Genomic DNA, 21,492 nt, shown 5'->3' with positions numbered 1-21,492 from the left:
AAGCAGCTCCTTACCTGCTGTGAAAAATGAACTAGATGAAAGCTGCTTTTCTTGAAAGCACTTGAGCTACAGCACTCCATTTGGTTGGCTTTTTGGCTTTCCTGAAAAGCCACAGCCCAAAAGAGCTGAACCAAACGAACCCTGCATCGAGCCGACCGCTCCCTCCCTAGCAATAGCAAGGTCGAGCAAGGTCGTCGCCTCTTCTAGGCCTTGTTTGGCAACGCTAGGATTCTAGCACGCACAAATCCCGAAAAAAGAATCTCGCATGCATGAAGTACTAAATGAAGTCTATTTGCAAAATCTTTTTAGGGATGGGTGTAACTTTTCGCGACGAATCTAATGACGGTAATTAATCGATAATTTGCTATAGTGGTGCTACAGTAACCATCCTCTAATCGCGCGGTCAAAGGCCTCATTAGATTCTTCAGAGTCACTAGCGCGGGGGTTCTGAAGTTTATTTTGTAAACTGGCTTTGTTTGACACCGTAATTAGTGGTCAAAAATTACTATTCATAGCGTGCACTAGCATGCCAAACAAGGCCCTAGTAGCGCAGGTCATTAGGAGGAGGGAGCGGCTCGATGCAGTTTTGCCAACACGCCATTTATTACTCCAAACAGTTTCGCAAGGTTTGTCAAAGGGCATTAATGACCCCGCAGGTAAAACACCGGGTACGCCAAGCAGTTACTCCCTTCACGACTTCACCACTCTGCGTCCCCATCCGTGGACCCCGCCGATTTCAAACCACGGTCAGAAAGACAGAAACGAACAGAAACCGAAGCCGGAAAGCTCCCACCACGACCATCCGCCGAGGCGGGGACGCGGGGTCACCCGAAAAGGGGAAGTGGAACAAAACGAAATGCGAGGGCGGAAAAATTTCTGGCCCCTGTCCTCCGCTCTCTCCCCCCATTCGAAGCGATAGATAGAATACCGGAGGCGGGCGTCTCCCTCCGTCCACCACCGCCTCCTCCTCCTCGGCCGCCTCCCTCCCCTCTCCAAAACCCCCTCGCGATCTAGGGTTTCCGGCCGCCGCGGCGCCAATGGCGGGCACGCGCGGCCGCTGGTCCTGGGACGTCCCGGGGTTCGAACCGCCGCAGCCTGCGACGTCGGGGGCGGCGGCGGCCCCGACCGCGATGCCGCGGGCGCCGCCGACGGCCATGGTGCTCCGCCCCTCCGCTGGGGCGCCCCGCGCGCCGCCCGGGGACGCGGTGCTCGTCGCGGACCGGCTCGAGCAGCTCGCGGACAGCGTGCAGGTGCGCTCGTCTCCTGCCTCTTGGGTTCTGATTCGGTGGCGGCGGGTGCTCGTGGCGTGTCCGGGGTTTGCTCGATTCGTTCGCGGGAGCCGCTGTGAGCTGGCGTCGTAGCTTGTAAGGTGCTGGAGTGCCGCCGTTGATGAAGCATTTTGCATCTGTTGAGTTTACTGACGCAGATGATTTGGGCTTCTTTATGTTGTGGTGATTTGATTGGAAACCATTTTGGTCGAGCTCGCCGTGGTGCGTCTGTTGCAGATAAATGTTGGGAAATTTAAATTTTGTTGGAGGGTGCACTAAATTGGAGCGTGTTCGATTGGCACTGCTGTAAGTTCGGGGGATTAGGGAGCCCATTGGCTTCAGTTACTGATGTGGCTGGCCATTAGTGAATAGTGATACTGTGATAGTGTTGTGTGCTTTAATATTGTTCCATTGGACTATTGTGTGATGGGAGGACAGTGTTGGAAGTAATGTACGACCTGATCACAAGGAATGAAGTAGTGCAAATGAGTTATAGAACCCAAAAAAGAAATTTCCTGGGCAACACTGTAATCCAGTTTTATATGTTTACTGCCTTGGTTTAGCAAGACATCACATAAAAATCTGATCTTCTCTTTCTCTCTCTCTGTTGCCATCTACTCATTTATGGCCAACTTACATTTTTAAACTCATTTAGCTTGCTAGAGAGGACTGCTTGGAGCTTAGACAGGAAGCTATCGACCTTCTTGAGTATTCTAATGCAAAACTGGGCCGTGTCACCCGCTATCTTGGATTTCTTGCTGACAGAACTCGAAAATTAGGTAAATTCACTCTTCATGTCTTTCAGTAAATTTAAATTTAGTTGATTGGCATAACATATGGTATTATAGCTGGGATATCTTTTTTCCCCTATTTGTATCCCAGTCAGTTGTGCAGGTGCCAAGGAGGCTTATTGTAGAGTGGCAACTCTCATATCCCCAAACTCATGCTCTCGTTTGAGTTATCATCCTTGTGTTTTGTATTATTTACATTGTTTTCTGAGAAATTTCTTTTCTTGTTTAGATCAAGCTGCCCTTGAGACTGAAGCTAGGATCACCCCTTTGATTCATGAGAAGAAAAGGCTTTTCAATGACCTATTGACCTTGAAAGGTACCCCGCAATGTTCTAGTTTTTATCCAGCTTAAAACTATCTTTTATATATGACATATTTAGTTGTCTGTAATAATTTAGAAAATTTCAACATCGTTCAGGCAATGTCAAAGTGTTTTGTCGAAGCAGGCCACTATTTGAAGATGAGGGTTCATCAGTAGTAGAGTTTCCAGATGATTTTACTATCCGTGTAAACACAGGAGATGAATCCCTAACCAATCCTAAGAAGGATTATGAGTTTGATAGGGTATATGGGCCCCACATTGGGCAAGGTAAGGCTAGTGGAGTGGTATTTTAAATATCCTTTCTTATTGGTAGCTGTACAGCATTGTAGGATGCAATTCAAAGGATCTACATTGTGCAAAATTGTCATAGAATACTATGTTGTCCTTCTATATTGCTCTTACATTTTTCAGTCATTCAATTTTCTTTTTAGGTGAACTTTTCCATGATGTTCAACCATTTGTGCAATCTGCCCTGGATGGTTACAATATTTCCATATTTGCATATGGTCAAAGCTGTTCCGGCAAAACACATACACTGGTAAGCATCGCTTTTTTATGCACATTTTATCCCCCTTAACTCCCATACTAGAAAGTGATGGACTATGGATAAAAGCCCCCACCCCTCCCACTATAACACCTGGGTTTTATGGTCGGGTTGGCTAGGTGGGGTGCGCTAACATGGTACCAGAGCCGAGGTCCCGGGTTCGAACCCACCCGGCCACGCATTTCCGCTGCGCGATTTCCCCTGCGCCTCTCGTGTGCTGAGACCTGCTGCGGGCTACGCCGGGCACTAGAACCTGCTGCGGGCTACGCCGGGCTCGCACGCCGTAGGGGGAATGATGGACTATGGATAAAAGCCCCCACCCCTCCCACTATAACACCTGGGTTTTATGGTCGGGTTGGCTAGGTGGGGTGCGCTAACAGAAAGTTCATTGCTTTGGTTATTTTTTACATCTTTGCACGTACCACTTTATCCTACTATTTTGGATTTAGTCATGTGCAACTTGTCTTTTAGCACCATATTAATTTCTTACCTGATATGACAGATACTGTCTTAAATGCTTCTTCATAGCGCAAGGCTACACAACGTTTGAACCACCAAGATCCCAACTTAATATGAATTGTGGGATCTGATGCAATGACACTTTGATTTCATACTACAATCAAAGTTCATTTCCTATGTTTAGACAATGGCTTACTACTTTGATTTCATACTACAATCAAAGTTCATTTCCTGTGTTTAGACAATGGCTTACTATACGTTGGTCTTCTGTAAATTTACGCCGTCTCACAAAATAAACAAATTTTACAAAGCTACCATAATAAAACATAAGTCATAAGTGTTAACTGTTAATTGCTTGCACAAAAAAAACATAGCAGACTTCTGAAGTGTGACACTCTTACATTGGTTTGGTGGGTAAATGTTGTACGTTATGAGCTGTCATGGGTGATGCTAAGGTTTTTTTGTATTGGTTGATGCTACGGTTTCTTTGTCCGGTGATGCTAATGTTTTAGAATTACTTTGTTTTGATAAATCCGATTTTGAATCCTCGAATATCTATATACCACTTTGTCATTTAGTACAGTACTCGATATTCTGACATGATTTCTTAGCTGTTTTCTGACATGTGTTTAAATACATGTGTGCAACATCTTTTACATAAATTTTCATGTGCTCTTTCCAGGAAGGATCTACTCACGATCGTGGCTTATATCTGCGGAGCTTTGAAGAACTGTTTGATCTTTCAACCTCAGATACAACTTCTACTGTGCATTTTAACTTCTATTTTACTGCCTGTGAGCTTTACAATGATCAGGTGCCTTTGAGCTCTCCAAATGTTGTCACTGATTTTCTTTATTCTATAAAGACATGCTCCATGTTATTTTACTGTGTATGGTATGATAAGGAGCTAAGGTTGCGTATTCTTTCCAACACAGGTTAGGGACTTGCTGTCAGAATCTAGCAGCACTGTCCCAAAAGTTCAAATGGGTGTTCAAGAATCCTTTGTGGAACTTGTCCAAGAAAAGGTTGAAAATCCACTAGAGTTTTCTGGGGCACTAAAGACAGCACTTCAAAATCGATCAGTAAATTCGCCAAAGGCCATGGTTTCTCACCTGTACGTGAAACATTTCTTGTTTTGCTTCTGTAGAATGCTATCACTGTTTATTATTATGTATCCTTATATTTTTTTCAAGTTTACTTGTTTAAAACTCTTGATATAATTATTTTTAGCATGTAATGATTCATGCAAGTTAGGTGACAGATTGCTATCTCTGTTTTTGTTCCTTGAACATAGACTGCCAGCTCTGTTTGCTTGCTGGATTAAAGGCAAAGTAGGCATTATGGTCCTTCAACTTCACTCCAAGGATCAAGCTCATCCCTCAACTTTCAAAAAAGGCCAATTTAGTCCCTCAACTATTGTTTTTAGGTCAAATCCATCCCTAATGTGATGCTCCATAATACCATAAGACTAACATGAAAAGTCCTCTTTACCCTTGGCTATTTCCTCTCCTTCACAATTTGCAGGTTGAGTAGTGCTGCGGAAAGCTGATCAAACATGTGCATGTTCTTATATAATCTAGATTAAATTGAATACGAAAGGGCACTTCAATAAATACGAGAGACAACAAGCCAGGAGAAACAACAGTGGACCTATAATGTCATGTCATTGATTAATTACAACAATACAATAGTGGAAATTGAGTATGAGAAGGAGCCAAGGGTAAAACTGACTTTTCACCATCAGTCTCATGTTAGTAGGAAGAGCCACATCAGCATAACGATAAGTTTGACCTAAAAATAAAAGTTGAGGGACCAACTTGACCCTCGGAGCAAAGTTGAGGGACTAAGATGCCTATTTTGCCATTTAATAATAGCACACTTTCTCTTCTGCAAATAAAAGTGGTGCTCTTTCCTGCTTGCTTGTTAGTCACTTTTTTTTCAGCAGCTGGTTATAGGCTGTTAATACTCTGTTTTGCAGTGTTGTTTCCTTCATCATCACCTGTCTATTGAAATTTGAGTTTTTGGTTTGTTGTTTTGATTGTTCTTTTCAGGATCATTACCATTCATATACACTACAGAAACTACGTAACGGGAGAGCATCTGTACAGTAAGCTCTCTCTAGTGGATTTGCCAGCAAGTGAATGCTTGCTTGAAGAAGATGCCAGTAGGGATAATGTAACAGATTTCCTACATGTCTCGAAGTCACTTTCTGCGTAAGTAGTTTGATTTGAGACCATATTTCTTCTTTTCCGTTTGTTATAATCATTGGCCATTCGATTCCTAGTAAACTGGGCCCTTGTTATGTGGCATACTACCTTTGATGGTGCATTCTTTTCCTTGTACCTAAAGCTGCCCCCATCTTTTGTTTGCATAGGTTGGGTGATGCATTTGCCTCTTTAAGCGCCAAGAAGGAGCCTGTTCTATCAGGGAATTCAAGAATCACACAAATCTTAGCTGACTCATTAGGTAGCGCCGTTCATGGGCTAATACTTTGTTTTGATGCCTTTCTTCTGTAAACATGTTGGAAAAAATTGTTGTTTGATGAATTGGAGGTAATCCACTTGAATAATGGCAACGAACAAAATGAAATGCTAAGTACCGTAGTTAACAATTTGTCTTAGTTTTTTTCCCCAAATGAAATGCACCTTTGTTGTGGAAAACAGTCTTCTTTTGACTATGGAGTGCTTCTGCTCCTCCATTAGAAGCAAAGGCATAATGTAATCCTTGCCGTCTGTTAGTGCCTATATTTTGACATACCTTCATTGGTGCAGGAAGTAGCTCAAAGATCTTGTTGATTGTGCATGTAAGTCCAAGTGCTTCAAATTTGTCAAGAACTTTGTCCACACTTAGTTTTTCTGCAAGAGCACGAAATGCTGAACTGAGCCTTGGCAATCGTGACACAATAAAGAAATGGAAAGATGTGGTATGATTCTGAATATTTTGATTGATATCTTTTTTTTTTGTGAATGTTGATTGATATCTAAATTGTTCCAATAACCTGTGTTACTGATACACTCAACTCAATCCCAGATTTTTTTTTTGTGCATCTACATGTTCGATGCGGTTGGCTTTGTGTCACATTTCCTTCTTGGGTGCTCATGATTAGCATGCTACAGTAAGAGTTTGTAGTGCTGTGGAGGAAGAAGGGAAGGGAGGTGGGAAAGAAGAGCCATTGGGAGCTATGTTGGCCCTGCTATATTCATTATAAGGCCCCGTTTGGCAGAGCTCCTAGAGCAGCTTCTAGGCTGAATCCACGAGAAGCTCTGCCAAATAGTTTTTTTGAGAGAAGTGATTCCATGCTGCTATTTTTTCAGCTCCCAGCTCTTTAGTTCATTTCAGAGAATCACTCCCATAGAGAATCAGAATCAGTTAGAGCTCTACCAAACTGGCCCTAAGAGATGCACTATGCCTTTTGCCCATTTCTTTGCTTTTCTTCATGGGAGCAAATGGTGCACACTGTAAAGTTCATTGAGGCGTATTAATCTGGTTATGTTTGTAGGAAGGACAGATTGCGTAAGAATCGTGGGTTATATTGCATTGAGCCTCGAGGGCGTATAACCGTATATATAGGGGGTACAAGACTTGGGGGGGGGGGGCAAGAACAAGAAGTCTCCCTGAGATATTTCCTATACTACGAACATCCCCCCGGAGTTGTAGAGGTAGCAACACGAACGATCAGACTGGAGAACAATGGAGACATCCCCCGCAGTCGTAATGCTGGTGTGAACGTTTCGACTAGAGTGGAAATCAGCGAGTACCTCATGCAGATGATAGCCCCTTAAACCGAAGTTGCTGAGGTCGAGGTGGACATGGTCGAAGCCGTGGCGAAGGGCGCGGGTCCGAAGCATCAATGAAGGCACTCCATTACACAAAATCAGCAGCTTCTTGTCAATCAGGTCAGCAGGACGATAAACCAACTGCGTGATGGATGGTGCAGCTAACAAGCGCAAAAGCGTCTTCCTTCAGCAGCATCGATGGAAGTGTCTACGAGCTGGTGGCAGTAGGCGCGGACTCAGACCAGGAGTCAGCATGGAGAAGCAGACCAGCAGCATGGGACCGCTAGTGTCTGAAAAGGTAGTGACACCGGCGGTGATGGCCTGATTACAAGTGTTGGCGCTGCAGCTTGGGAAGGCGCAGCGACAATGCAGCAACGACGAAACGGCAGGGTGACACAAACATAGACTTATGATGCCATGTAGGAAGGATAGACTGAGAATCGTTGGTTATATTGCATTGAGCCTCCAGGGTGTATATATAGGGGGTACAGGACTTGGGGGGCAAGAAGCCTAAGCTAAGAGGGTTACGCCCCAACGAGTTTCTTGTGAGTTTCAAATCCATTAGAGTGGCTATTTTTTATGCTGGTTTGCCAAAACCTAACGCAACTCTCCTCCTTTACCCGGGCTTGGGACCGGCTATGCTGAGACGACTCAGGAGGGAGAGAGTCTTCCAGTCAGCATAGGGAGAGAAGCCTCCCCGAGATATTTTCTATACTACCAAATATACTCTAACAATGTTTTGTTAGTTTCAGTGCTGCATACACATCCAATCTAATGGGTATTTTTATTGACATAAAATATATTAGGAAGCTTGATCTTTGGATCCCATTTGTTTGCCGAACATGGCACCCACATGCAAGTCTGGCACTGCAGCAGCATCATTCATAGTATAACTACCTGTAACCATCATTCTGGTTTATTTACAGGCAAATGATTCACGCAAAGAATTGCATGACAAAGAAAAGGAGGTTCTAGACTTGCGGCAAGAAGTTCTGGGGTTAAAGCATTCTCTAAAAGAGGCTAATGACCAATGCACACTGCTCTTCAACAAAGTTCAGAAGGCCTGGAGAGTTTCTTCTACACTCCAAGCTGATCTCAAGGTTGCTTTTGATTTATCTGCAGTGGTTGCTTCTGATTTATCATGATGCAATTAGAAATTCTTCTGTTGAGTTGTCTTAAGTTTAGATGATAATTTCTCTGAGGTCAGATATTTCAGCGTCCTGGTAGTAGTTGATTCTAATATGTTAGCAGCAATAAGACTACACATTCAGATAATATATTTAGTGGAATCTTTTTTCTCTCTCGAACCAGTGGAATCATTTCTCTCAATGGATGAAGCAATGAAACATTATTCTGAAGGTACATATACTGAATCATAATTGCTTGTTCTTGAGGAGCAAGAAGAGGATTTGTTGATATTTCTTTAGGGACAGGCTTTTATATAAGCCATTTTTTTTCTTGTGCTGGACTGCTGGTCATTTCTTGTTGTCTTGTATGTACTTTTTCATTGGATCCTGTGGATCTTAATGCTATTACCAGTATATTTCACTAGGCTCCTTGCCTGCTATTCCCTGAGAAGAAGGCCTTGCTTGCTTAAGTGGATGGTCATATTTGCTTCATCAGTTCATCTTCACTATTCATTCTTACACCTGTTATGATGCATCTATTAAATCCATCCTATATGATACTCTGACTCTTGGTTGCAGTTTACTTAACAATAGCTTCCAGACTTGATATACAGTATTCCATCCGTTTCTTTTTGAGATCTTAAATATTGAAGATACTTGACATTTTAGTTGTCTCCTTGTTGGTTGCAGTCTGAAAATTTAATGCTTGCTGAGAAACACAAGATTGAGAAAGAGCAGAATAACCAGCTAAGGGATCAGATTTCTCAACTTTTGAAAGCTGAACAAGAACAGAAACTAAAGATGCAAGAATGTGATTTAACAATTCAGTCACTACAGGTTCAATTTTATCAATCTGTATATTTTTCTAACAAATTAATTGAATCATGTTTGGCAGCACTTACATTTTTTTGTATTGCCTTTTTTCCGGTCACTTATTTATAAATGTTGTAGGTTTTTGCTATTATTTTTCTTCACGATTACAAACATGCATTTTGACATATATCTGACATGCCTTACCTCCACTGTACTGTCAGTCTATTATATATGGTACTATGAGAGCTAAGATAATATTAGTTTTGTGGTTTATATATGGGCTACTCAATCTCTCATTAATGTATATGTCGGTGTCAGGTAATCCATATAATTGGTGGGCAGTTTAATTTCAATTTAGCAAGTATTGGCTCCATAGTGAAGACAACCATGGGATGGGATCACATCATTTCCTGATGAGCACGTTTCGGAATGCAGCCATAAAGTCTATACTCCCTTTGTCCAAGACATGCTTTGTGCCACATTTAATAACTCAGTACCAGCCTCCTTGAACTTGTTGCTTTTCACCGTGACATTATCCTATATGTGCCTATTTGTCCTGTGTCCAAACATACCAAATTTGAACTCTGCTAAGATTATGTTTTGCCCAAGTGACTTTACATTCATTTACTAGTTGGGCATAAAATATTCAAACTTGATTGCTCTCTCTTTCTAATAGTTCTTTGTTCATTAGGGATAGTGATTAGCGAGACTATTGTTATTGTTAGCCCCTGCTGATCATGTCTACTCATCAGGGACTGCCAGTCAAATTTGATTTTTTATTGGGAGATGTCATTATAGTCTTCCGATTGAGATTCCACCCTTAGTGTAACACTCTTACACTATTTGGAACTGATTTGAGCACGGTGTAGCACCTAATATTATATTCTTCATAAACCTGGAGTGATTCTTTTTTCTCGAATACGCAGGAGAGCTGCGTATCTTTGTATTAATAGAGAGAGAATAAGTCGGCCCCTTACAAGCAGCACACCTCACTCCGAGCCGAGCTGTGAGTGGCTGAGATACAGAAAGTTAGGTTTCTTACAAGTAAAAGAACACTTGACCACGAGACCCACTCAGGACAAAAATGAAGAAACTTATCCTAGTCCACTGGCTTGACCAGCACTCAAGGAGTTAAGGCTCCGAGCGCCTGCAAGGCACCACAAATGATGTTCATCCTTGAAAGCCTGAAACAAGTTGTCCAAGCTCGGTCTGGCACCCTCAAAGACACATGCATTTCGATGTTTCCAAATGATCCAAGCACCTAGCACAACCAATATATTGAAACCTTTCCGTTTGTCTTTCTGGATCTTTTTGGCACTCTTCCTCCACCAATCTGAGAAAGAGAATTCATGTCTTGAGGGGACACAGAGCTTCCAACCAAAACTTGATAGGACGCGAAACCAGAAATCTCTGGTGAATACACAAGTGGTGAGTATATGTTGGATATCTTCGGCTTCCTGATCACAAAATAAGCAGCGTTCAGGATGAGGGAGATTTCTCCTAGCCAAACGGTCTGCTGTCCAACATCTATTTCTTCCAGCTAACCACAGAAAAATTTTGCACTTTGCGGGTGCCCATGTTTTCCAGATTCTGTGCCAAGGTTCAAATGTAGTTGCTCCATTGAAAAAGGCCAAGTATGCCGACTTAGCTGTATACTGTCCTGAGGCATCCAATCTCCAAATGTGAGTGTCATCCTCTTGAGTAAGCACGAAATCAGATAGAATGTCTGTCAGCTGGAACAATTTATATAGCCCGATTAAAGACAAACCTCCTTGTATGTCATGCGCCCATCTGTGGTCAACCAAAAGCATCTGCAACTAGGCGTATGTTGCGAGCACGTGTCGGGACCGCAGCAAACACCGTTGGTGCGAGATCATTGATCGAGTTACCATGAATCCATCTGTCTGTCCAGAATTTAGTAGTAGATCCACTACCAATTGTAGTTTGCAAAGCAATCTGAAAAAGTGCAGCCACATTGGCGTGTATAGGAATATCCAGGGACAGCCAAGGTTTGCTTGTATCAGTTTTTCTGAGCCAAAGCCATCTCACTTGTAATGCCCAGCCCATGATCTCAAGATTCAGAATCCCCAAGCCACCCAATTCTAGTGGTCTTTGCACCTTTTCCCAAGCTACCAGGCAGCAGCCACCCTGTACTTCTCGCCTTCCCTTCCAAAGAAAAGCCCTCCGAATCTTGTATTGGCAGAGCTGAGATCACAAATCGTACCCAAGTTGCTCGACCCGCCATGTTCATCAGATTAGCCTTCCAAATAGGCAACTTGTCACCGATCCTTTCCACCCAAGGCAAAAGGTCCGTTTTCCTTAGTTTCTTGTCGGATATTGGTAGACCCAACTAGGTACATGGGAATTCGGCAACTGAGCAGGCCAACGTTGAAGATATCTCTGTGATTTTAGTTTCTTCACATCTGATGAATGGCACAGCTCTTTTGAAAATTGGTATGGAGCCCTGATGCTTCTCCAAACACATCTAAAGTTGGCCGAATGAATAATGCAACATCATCCGCATACAGAGAAATCCGCTGTCCATTATTACCTCTTGTAAATGGCTGTAACAATCCCAGTCCCTCCGCCTTGGTGAATAGGCTGTTTAAGACGTCCATAACCAAAATAAATAGCATAGGCGATAGAGGATCGCCTTGCCGGAGGCCACGCTGATGTCTGATTACTTCCCCAGGTTCCCCATTAACCAAAATTCTTGTGGATGCCGTTGTGAGCAGACGAGAGACCAAATTGCACCAAGCAGTACCAAAGCCCAAGTGTTGCAAGATTTCCAACAGAAATGACCAAGATACTGAATCAAATGCTTTTGAGATATCAAGCTTCAAGAAAATGCTTGGTACCTTCTTTTTGTGCAGCAGCTTAATGGTTTGTTGTACAAGCATATAGTTGTCGTCGATGCATCTTCCTTGCACAAAAGCACTTTGATTGGTAGCCACTAGTTCCTTGAGCATCGGCGCCAAACGATTAGCCAATATCTTAGTAACCAATTTTGCAAAACTGTGCACTAGACTAATAGGTCTGTAATCCGTGGGCAAATAAGCTTCCTCCTTCTTTGGTATTAATGTGAGATAAGCCGAGTTAAGAAGCCATAATTTCTTCACGTCACCCTGTTGTAGGGTGAGTATTGCCGCCATCAAATCTGACTTGATTATCTGCCAACAGGACTTGTAGAAACGTCTAGTATACCCGTCTGGACCAGGAGCTCTATCTGCCGGAAGTTTCTTGATGGTTAGCCAAACCTCATCTTCAGTAATAGGAGCATCCAAAGCTGAAAGATCAATGCCTTCCCGATGGAAAAAATCAAGATCCAAAGTGGAGGCCCTCACAAGTGGAGTGCCAATTAGGCCATCAAAATATTCAAAGAAGGTAGCATGCTTATCCTCCTGACTAGTGACCACCTCTCCATTTTGTATGAGTTTAGAGATGAAGTTTTTCCTCTTACGAAATCTGGCTTGACTATGGAACAAGGCTGTGTTTGCGTCCCCATCTTTTAAGAACCTAATCCGCGATCGCAGCCGGGCCACAGTTCTTTCCAGGGAAGACAGGACCAAACAATATCTCTTGGACTCACATCTCAACCATTCTTCTTCCGGAGTCAGTGCACGGCTGTCTTGTGCAATCTCCAGTCGATGCAAAATCTCCCGAGCTAGCCCTAGCTGTGTTTTTACATGTCCCACTTGTTTTTGACTCCAAGATTGTAGAGCCTTAGTGAGCCTTTTCAACTTCATGGCAATCTGCTCCATGGGACAAGAAGCTGAGACTGGCTGTTCCCATGACTGTGCAACTGTTTCATGGAAATCTGGGAACTTAGTCCAAAAACTCTCAAAGTGAAATCTCCGCTTACCACGGTTCCCTTCTCTGAGGCCAAGAAGCAAGGGGCAATGATCTGATATTTGAGATGCCTGACTCTGAAGAATACAATCCGGGAAGGTGTCCTCCCAATCTGAAGTGCAAAGGACTCGATCAAGTTTAACTAGAGTCGGTGCCTCTCTTTCATTCGCAATGTTCTCAAGGCGCTGCGGCGACTCGTGGCGACCTACCCCCCTCACAACGCCTAGGCGTATAAGGCGCACGGCGAGGCGACGCCATAGACGTATCCAGGTATCCTAAATATACTATGACAGCAAAAAATTTAGTAGCATATACATACCTTTGTTGAGCTGTTGTACCATAGATTCTTCCCTTCCCAATTGCTCCTGCCATCCTTTCTCTTCTCCCAAGCAGCAAGCTACATAAAGAATGAGCAAGAAATCAATCAGTAAGACCAACAACAAACCTAATTAAGTGAAAGCTGGACATTAGCAACATAAATGCATGGGAATGACAATATAACTAATATCATTAGTTAAGTACTTCAGTCCACAAGCTTAGAATCTAGTGGGCATGATTAATAGGTCCCCACAGTTTTGGACCACATTACATAATAAAAGATAATAAGTAGGGCACAAGGCAAAAGCAGCATGCATTAGTCTAAATCTCTCAACTCCCATCTCTCAGCTCTCAATATCCATCATCAAATTCATTGGAGTTAGCAGCATCTCTGTTTTCTTCAGCATCATTGGAGGGAGAATCCTCATCATCGGTGACATCTACATCATCATATGGATCTTGAAGCTCTTCCTCTTCTTCATTCTCTGAACCCATGTGTTCATCTTCATCATCTTCAACAATTGTAGCAGAACTTCTTGCACGTTTCCTGTAAGTGATTGGCTCACCATGGTTGTTTCTATGAGCTGTCCTAGGAAGATTGCGACCACGAAGTGCTTCTGATGCTCCAACAACTTCATCAACAAGGTTCCATGTGAGACCATCATCTAACTCACAGCCACGATGACCTTGAGGAGGTACATGCAACGAATCAGCCCATTCATTGTCCCAATCAAAATGTGAAATGACCAAAGGATCAATGTTTTTCTTCTTCTGACGCAACATTTGAAATCTAGTTTTCATCTTGCGGTTGTATGAAATGAAGACAATGGCATTCAATCTCTTATGTAGCAGCCGGTTCCTTTTCTTTGTATGGATCCATGAAAGATCATGGATTAGTAGTTATATATTTTGCTGAAAAACAGCAAACAAACTACATAGTACAGTAACTCACTTGTTCAAAGGTACTCCAATTTCGCTCGCAGCCAGCTGAGGAAGCACATAGACCAACAACACGCCTAGCAAATCTTTGCAAGTCAATGGCCAAGCCACCATAGGAACGCCACCAATCAACTAGAATGGCAAATTCAAGCATAGCACACATTAAGAGTAATGAAATCAACTTAGCAAGCTGTAATAAATTGCAGAAATTAACAGCACTTACGAGGGCTCTTTGATTCAATGTTTTCTATAGCCATTTCATCTGAAAATGCATCTCCTCTTTGACACTCATAGTCCATGGCTTGATCATTGATCTTGTTCCGAATTTCCCTCTCCGGTACCATTCTTCGAAGCACTTTAAGGAAGCAAGCCCTTAGCTGCCCAACAGTTTCATCATTATCAGCTTTTATGAGGGGAAACAATTTTCCTGGATTCAAATACAGCGCAGCCCCATACAATGGATGATCCATTTGGTTCAACCAATGTTTCTCAATAATTCCCATGATTTTTTTGAGCAGCCCTGACTTGTTTTGAGTGGCAAAGCTTAGCTTTATCTTTTCCTTTGCTAAAGCCATTAGTGCAGCAACCTCCGGCATTGCCGGCTTTTCATCACCATCAGCAGCCCTTAGCACAATCAGCAGTGGGGCTGAAGCTCTAAGACAATCTTCAACTGAGTTCTAGAATTCAGTAGAGAGCATAGTGTCATGTGCTTTTGTCCCAGCATTAGTTTTTGCCAACTTGCTGGTAGTCCATATGTCGCAAACAAACAAGGCCTTCAATGGATCCTTGAGTGTATACAAGCTCTTCAAAGAAAGATATGAAGTTGCAAATCGAGTGGCACCAGGTCTCACAATTTCTTTACCATTTGTCTTCTCCCTCATTGCACTAAGAATTCTCCCATGCCTATAAATGAAATTGGCGACCCGCTTACCACATGTAATAGTCTTCTTAAATTCCTTCAAATTCCCTATGTCCTCTAGCATAAGATCCAGGCAATGTGTAGCACAAGGACTCCAAAACAGTGTAGGAATCCTCTCCATTAGAAGCTTGCCTGCTGCCTTGTAGTTAGAACCATTATTAGTGACAACTTGAACTACTTTGTCTTTTCCAATCTGATTAATTCTCTCCTCCAACAGATCAGCTAGCAAATAGGCATCATGTACTTCACCTGATGCATCAATTGACTCCAAAAAATAAGTCCCCTCTGGGCTATTCACAAGAAAGTTGATCAAATGACGCCCTCTCCTATCAGTCCAACCATCTGACATAAGTGTGCAACCATAGTGCTTCCATGCTCGTTCATGGTCAACTCTCATGTTACCTGTCAACTTGACACACTCCCAAAGCAATGGCTCCCTGAGCATGTATTCAGAAGGAGGCACATATCCAGGACCATATTGTGCTGTGGCCTCAAGTGCAACCTCAAACTGTCTTGCAGCATCAGCATGGATTGCTATGCCTGCCTCGTAGAAAAACAGAGCCCATTGCAGATCCACATAATGCTTCTCATCCTTAGTCCTCATGCTGTTTTGGATGGTCTTTTGGAACCTCCCTGAATGCCTTTCATCAACAATCTCTTCAGGAGTTCTAAACATAGCAGCAACTGACTTCTTATTCCCATTTGGTTTTTCCTTGCCCTTGCTAGCTGCTGCAGGCTTGAATTGGAGGGTTGATTGTCTTCCTTTAGCTGCTGTTCCTGAACTTGGCACCTTGGTGGTGACCTGGGAATTTGCAGTGGCAGCCCTTGAAGCCTCTTCTTGTACCACCTCCACCACATCTTCATCTTCCTCATTTTCTTGTTCATCCAAGTACAGTAGCCTCCTCTTGTTGCCATCCAAGTATTCTTTCATCCTTTTCCTTAACTCAGTGCTAGACCCTGGACATAGGATCACATCTCCATAACCACCAGCTAGATGTTGCTTAAGCCTTTTAATTCCTCCTGGAATCTTCTTGCTGCACATCTTGCATGTCACTTTATCTCGATCATTAGGATTTTCCCAGTAGCCAAACTCCCATCCTGGATCTTTTGAGTTGGCTGGTCTTCTCTTTGGATCAGTCTTGGGATCGTACTCGGCTGCCACAGAAGCTGGACTTGCTGCTGTGTTGCTGGTGCTGGTGTTGCCCTGTTGGCTGTGTATAAAGAACAAGAGAATTATTAAACTATCAAGCACTTGCACAGCACAACCGAGAGAGCAATATAGTATTATCTAGCAAACATTATACTAATCAATTGACAGTAATAAAGTATACATCAGCTAGTCCATAGCACACAGCAACATCGCATGGCTCAATTAGTAAATAAAAGAGGCACAAATTACAGAGCCACGCACTACTAAAGCTACCAGCAGAGGCATAAAGCAGAGCAGCATACCAGCAAAGCAGAGGGAAGAAAGATTGGAGATGGAATTACCTTGCCATTGCAGTCTTGCAGGGCCAGGGGTCGCACGAGGCCGCAGAGAAACAGAGGAGGTGGACGGAGCCGCGGCCGCACGGGGCTGTCGACCAGCAGATGCGCCGCCGCGCGGAGGCTCAGAGGAGGCGGGGCCTAGCGGAGGCGGAGATGTGCGGGACTGCGGGGCCGCACGGACGGCGGAGATGTGCAGGGCCGCGCGGCGGGTCCTCGCGGACGAGCAGAGATGCGCAGGGCCACGCCGTTCCTCGCGGACGGGAAGTTGAGCGAGGCAGCGAGGTCGCCTTGGCCGCCTCGCCGAGATCCGCTCCGACGCTCCGTGAGTTCTCCCGCGCTCTCCTCTGTAGTTTGTTTCCCTTTCTTCTTTCTTTCCCTCGCTCGATTAAGCCTGCGCTCACTCGATTTCGCGCCCAATTTTCGCCCTCCTTTGTTTCCCGCTCGGTTTCCCGCCCGCTCGCTCGATTTCCCGCCCGGCACAAGGACGGCGCTCGCCTCATCCTCCATGGCGTCCAGAGGACGCCTTAGGACGCCCAGGCAGACGCCTTGCCTCTAAGGCGGACGCCATATGCATCCTGGCAAGGCGATGGGGACGCCTAGCACCCCGAGGGCGCCTGGACGCCTTGCGAACCATGTTCATTCGACCACGTATATCTCCTACCGATCAGCGGTATCTCCTTCAACTCAACGTCGTTTACAAACCTTCGGAATCGCCCCTTCATAGCACGGTTTAAGTTCTTGTTATTCTTGTCCTCGGCTGAGTAAATCATAATAAAATCACCCCCAAGAACCCACGGACCAGTGCAATGGCTTCTGACCTCCCGGAGTTCATTAAGAAAGCCAGCCTTTTCTGCATCTTGGTGTGGCCCATAAACCCTTGTAAACCACCAATCCGGCTCATCATCGATCCTGAATCTAATAGAAACAGAATGACGATGCACCCTATATTGATCCGAGGTGAGAATCCCCTGTCTCCAAGCAACTGGAATTCCACCTCGAGTGCCTTGAGCTGCCAGATAGACAAAATCTTGAAAATCTCGACCCAACATAGAGATAACATCTCTCTGTGTGATGACCGCCAATTTAGTTTCTTGGATACAGACCAAAGCCGGCTTACAAGAGTCTACAACTTTTCTAACCGAGTCTCGACGTGCATGATCATTTAGACCCCGTGCATTCCAAATGAGAAAATTTATATTATCCATTGGGAATCCAAAAAAGAAACACAACCTAGAAAAACACCAAATGTTAGACCACAACAATAGCACCAGATGCCTGCACCGGGAGTTCTTCCGGCAGCTCCTTGTGCAACATGGCTGCCATTACCTTCACGTGATTCCTCTCAAGTGGTGTGTTGAAGAAAACCTGATACTTCTCCATCATGGCCGCCGATACCCTTGAATCATCCTCTGTGAAGCCCAGCTCCCGGCACACCGAAGCGGCAGCCGGATTATGATTTTCAGGCGGTAATTTAGCGATGCGACGGCTCCTCCTTGGAGGTTCGGTCCCCACATAGTTCTGACGACGGCGTTGTTTCACGGTTGGTATAGGGAGGGCAATATCCAGTGGCTTTGACACCTTCTCAATGAAGGTAGAGCTTGCAGCTGGAGGAGGTGGTGTTCTTGGGGGGGGGGGGGACTCTGGTGGCTGCGTTGCATGTTGTACACTTGATTTAGGCCGCCGGGCATAGACCTTGGACAGCTCCCTGCTAGCCGATGTTGTGAATACACAGGGTTCAGCCAAAAATTCAGCGGGAAGAACTTCCTCCGCCGGCCGCCAAGTAATTGGAGAAGAGGCCGAAAGCGCAGGAGGCTCCAACAAAAGCTCCGCAGAGGTAGACTCCACCCGAGCAAGGTTTGGAGGCAGATCGTTGTGCTGTGGTTGCAGGGGACTTGCTGAGATAACCTCGGTATTGCAGTTTACTGGAGCAAGGCCATGCAAATCGATCGGGTCGCAGTGGTGCCCCTCTTGCTGTACTGCCGATTGTACTCCTGAAGTAGGGCTGGGAACTGCAAAGCACACCATGGTTGGGGACTCCATAGAAGGGGATGCGTCTGTCACCTGTTCCTGGCAGACCTGTTTGCTCGGGTTGGGTTCCAAAGGCTGGGAATCAGCCCGGCCCACAGGAAGGCCTAAATCCCCCTCTGCGGAGCCCAAATGGCCATCTATTGTTGCAACGGAAAACTCCTCATGATCGCTGTTGCCTCCTTCGAAAACAGGCGCCGGCTCCTCGGGCGATAGGGCAATAACTTCAACCACCATGTTTTCCACGGGTAGAGGATCGAGGCGCGTCACCTGGGAAAAGGATCCATCCGCCTTAACTGAGCGCGCCACGTGGCTTGCCCCGGAGGCGTCCGGTCCCAACCTATCCCTGGCCGACGGCCTACCCGTCGTAGCAATGGCGGCCGCACCTCCATGGGAGCTCGGCGAGGCCGCCCTTCTCCGCTGCCATCGCCGGCTGCCGTTGCCATCCTCTTCCTCAGCTTCGGAGGCTGCCCCATCAGTACTTTCAGCCCCTGGCTGTAGGATCTCGGTGACACGAAACGCAACTGTATACTTCAAGGATGGCTTTCCTGGCGGGACCAAAATTTCTCCAATGGGCGGCTCAGCGATGTGGAGATCACGTGCACCAGGTATCTCCCTTGGATTGAAGCACCAGGCTGTCAACTATGTTACACGGACACTGATACGTGTATCAGTATCGAGGCCGATACGGATACGGCGATACAGCACTTCCCCAAAAAAACCCCGATACGTGGATACGTTTCAGAATTTTTTTAATAAATAAATAAAGAACAATGCATATCAAAGTTCACAATAATAAAAAATTAAAGTTCAATACCAGTCATACATAGGCAAATACCAAATAGTAGTCAATACATAACAAACATAGACAAATCTAGGAAACTAATATAATTTATTAAGGACAGCTTGCAGGCTTGCAGTTCGATGCTTCATGGCTTATGCTTCTACATCCTCCACAAGGTGCTTCATTCTCATGAATGGTAACATAATCCCACGATGGAGCCTTTATGTCAATCGTGGATGCAGATCCTACACTACCACTGGCACTTGCGCTAGCATTAGAACCTCCAGCAGCAGCACTAGCACTAGCATGGCTCAATGTAGCCATCTACAGAAGAAGGCAAGAACAGATTGAGGTCTCTAGATCGGGGGAGGAATCAGAGAGGGAAACAGAGGAGCAGAGGAAACTCACCGGCGAATGGGAGATTGCAGCCAGCAGTCCTCCTTTCCGGTCGCCGGCGACGGCGAGCGGCGGCGCTCGTGCGGGAGGGACGTCTGGCCGCCTGGTCGGGGGAGTGGACGTGCGTGCCGCTGCGCGAGGGAGCATGGGGGGCAGAGAGTGCTAGGTCACACGAGGTGAGATATGGGGCTCAGGTGCTTCGTGGGCTGGGCCGTATCCCCAAAACAGGCCGAGACGTGTCCAGTCGACGTATCAATGTATTTACCATTTATTTTTTTTCCGATACTCCATAGACACGTCTCGACGCCGTGTCTGCGCCGTATCCGTGTCCGAGACGTCTCGGACACGTGATACGTGGCCTTTTTGCCGTGTCCGTGTAACAGAGGCTGTCAAGCAAAACGCAGAATAATCCTCCTTGTTTCGTGTCTCTGGCTGAAGGAGGTGTGGCCATCCATAGGGGCTGAGCAAGCTCTCTGCTATTGACATCTCCCACGCGTGTTCTGGGATCCCCCTGAGCTCGATATTGGCCAGCACAGGAAGGGCGATGCCATCCGCGAATGATTGGCGGGACCATCGTCGGCAGTGTAGCTGCAGGTTCCCTGGAGTTGGAGTTGGCCCAACATTAGTGAGCCTTCTGATCGTAGCTTCTTCTTCGACGAACATGATGTTGTGGTCGCGGCTGGAACGACGAAACACCAAGGACTCAGGATTGAGGACAAAGGCATTCGCCATCACTGTCTTGAGATCATCGGTGGCAATCCCTGTGATATTACCGACCACGGTCACTAATACTGCCCTTCGAAGATCAGCCTCGGCTCTCGCAAGCTGCGCAGACTAGTTGATGAAGCACGGTGGACCTTGGGCCGGGGGAACGCCATCATCCGGCACCGGGGGCGCAGGAGAGGCATCCCTACCGTTGCCCGTTGCCGTGTTCGAAGGATTGGGAACCGGAGCAGCGCTGCCCAGGGGGGCGCGACGTCTTCTGTGGCGTGGCCTAAGACGACGGCGACCGCAGCGATTGGAGTCCGGCGGCAGCGCGCCAGACTCCACCGCACGGGGCACGTGGGAGGCCACACCATTCGCCGCCAGCGAGTCAGCCGTCTCCATGGCTTGAGCTGATCCCGTCGGGCCCTGCTCCAGCACCGGTGCAATGCGCCTCCAGACGGTGGCTCGTCTGGGGAGCACCGCCGAACTTCTAGCACCTTCAGAAGTGATGGGCACCTATCTAGGGCAGACGAGTGACCAGTGGCCAAGAGCTCGGCACTTGAAGCACCGGGTTTGAGACTTGCACTGTGTGGCCCGGTGTGCGCCTGAGAAGCAGTTGAAGCACTGGCCCCGGAGGTCCACAGGGACCGGACGACGAGGACGTCGCGAGAGCTCCACACGCGCCCGGCGCTTGGAGCGCGATTCCACTTTCTCCCAGCCGTCCGCGTCTCGGGAGCGCCAGGCTAGCAGCGGGACGTGAGCAGTGGCCGGAGGACAATACATGGCGGCGGTTTCGCGGCCGCCGGCGACAGCGGTCTGGAGGGCGCCGCCGAGATGCCTGGGGTCACCACGACGTCGCGGTAGGAGCGCCTCGCAGACGTAGCGGCCGCCGACCCGCCAGATGAAGACGACGCCGGGCTGTTGTCGATCCAACGTTGCTCCTTGGATTGACCCGCTGGAGGTGACGAAC

General features: G+C 46.1%; 1 protein-coding gene across 1 annotated transcript in view; it reads left to right on the top strand.

Moving 5' to 3' along the window:
- Window positions 1–883: 883 nt before the first annotated feature.
- Window positions 884–21,492, top strand: part of LOC120703583 (kinesin-like protein KIN-14L) — a 31,664-nt gene continuing 11,055 nt past the window's right edge. The window contains exons 1-12 of the mRNA XM_039987702.1: window positions 884–1,250; window positions 1,924–2,047; window positions 2,289–2,375; window positions 2,477–2,647; window positions 2,812–2,918; window positions 4,066–4,197; window positions 4,319–4,497; window positions 5,435–5,596; window positions 5,758–5,849; window positions 6,155–6,306; window positions 8,086–8,259; window positions 8,977–9,123. Of these exons, the coding sequence (XP_039843636.1) occupies window positions 1,038–1,250; window positions 1,924–2,047; window positions 2,289–2,375; window positions 2,477–2,647; window positions 2,812–2,918; window positions 4,066–4,197; window positions 4,319–4,497; window positions 5,435–5,596; window positions 5,758–5,849; window positions 6,155–6,306; window positions 8,086–8,259; window positions 8,977–9,123 (1,740 nt within the window). The 5' untranslated portion in view covers window positions 884–1,037. The remainder of the gene's footprint in view (window positions 1,251–1,923; window positions 2,048–2,288; window positions 2,376–2,476; window positions 2,648–2,811; window positions 2,919–4,065; window positions 4,198–4,318; window positions 4,498–5,434; window positions 5,597–5,757; window positions 5,850–6,154; window positions 6,307–8,085; window positions 8,260–8,976; window positions 9,124–21,492) is intronic.

Source organism: Panicum virgatum, chromosome 4K (assembly GCF_016808335.1).
Source record: "Panicum virgatum strain AP13 chromosome 4K, P.virgatum_v5, whole genome shotgun sequence".
Taxonomy (NCBI): Eukaryota; Viridiplantae; Streptophyta; class Magnoliopsida; order Poales; family Poaceae; genus Panicum; species Panicum virgatum.
The sequence above is the reverse complement of the archived record's forward strand: the minus strand, read 5'-3'. Positions and strand labels throughout refer to the sequence as shown.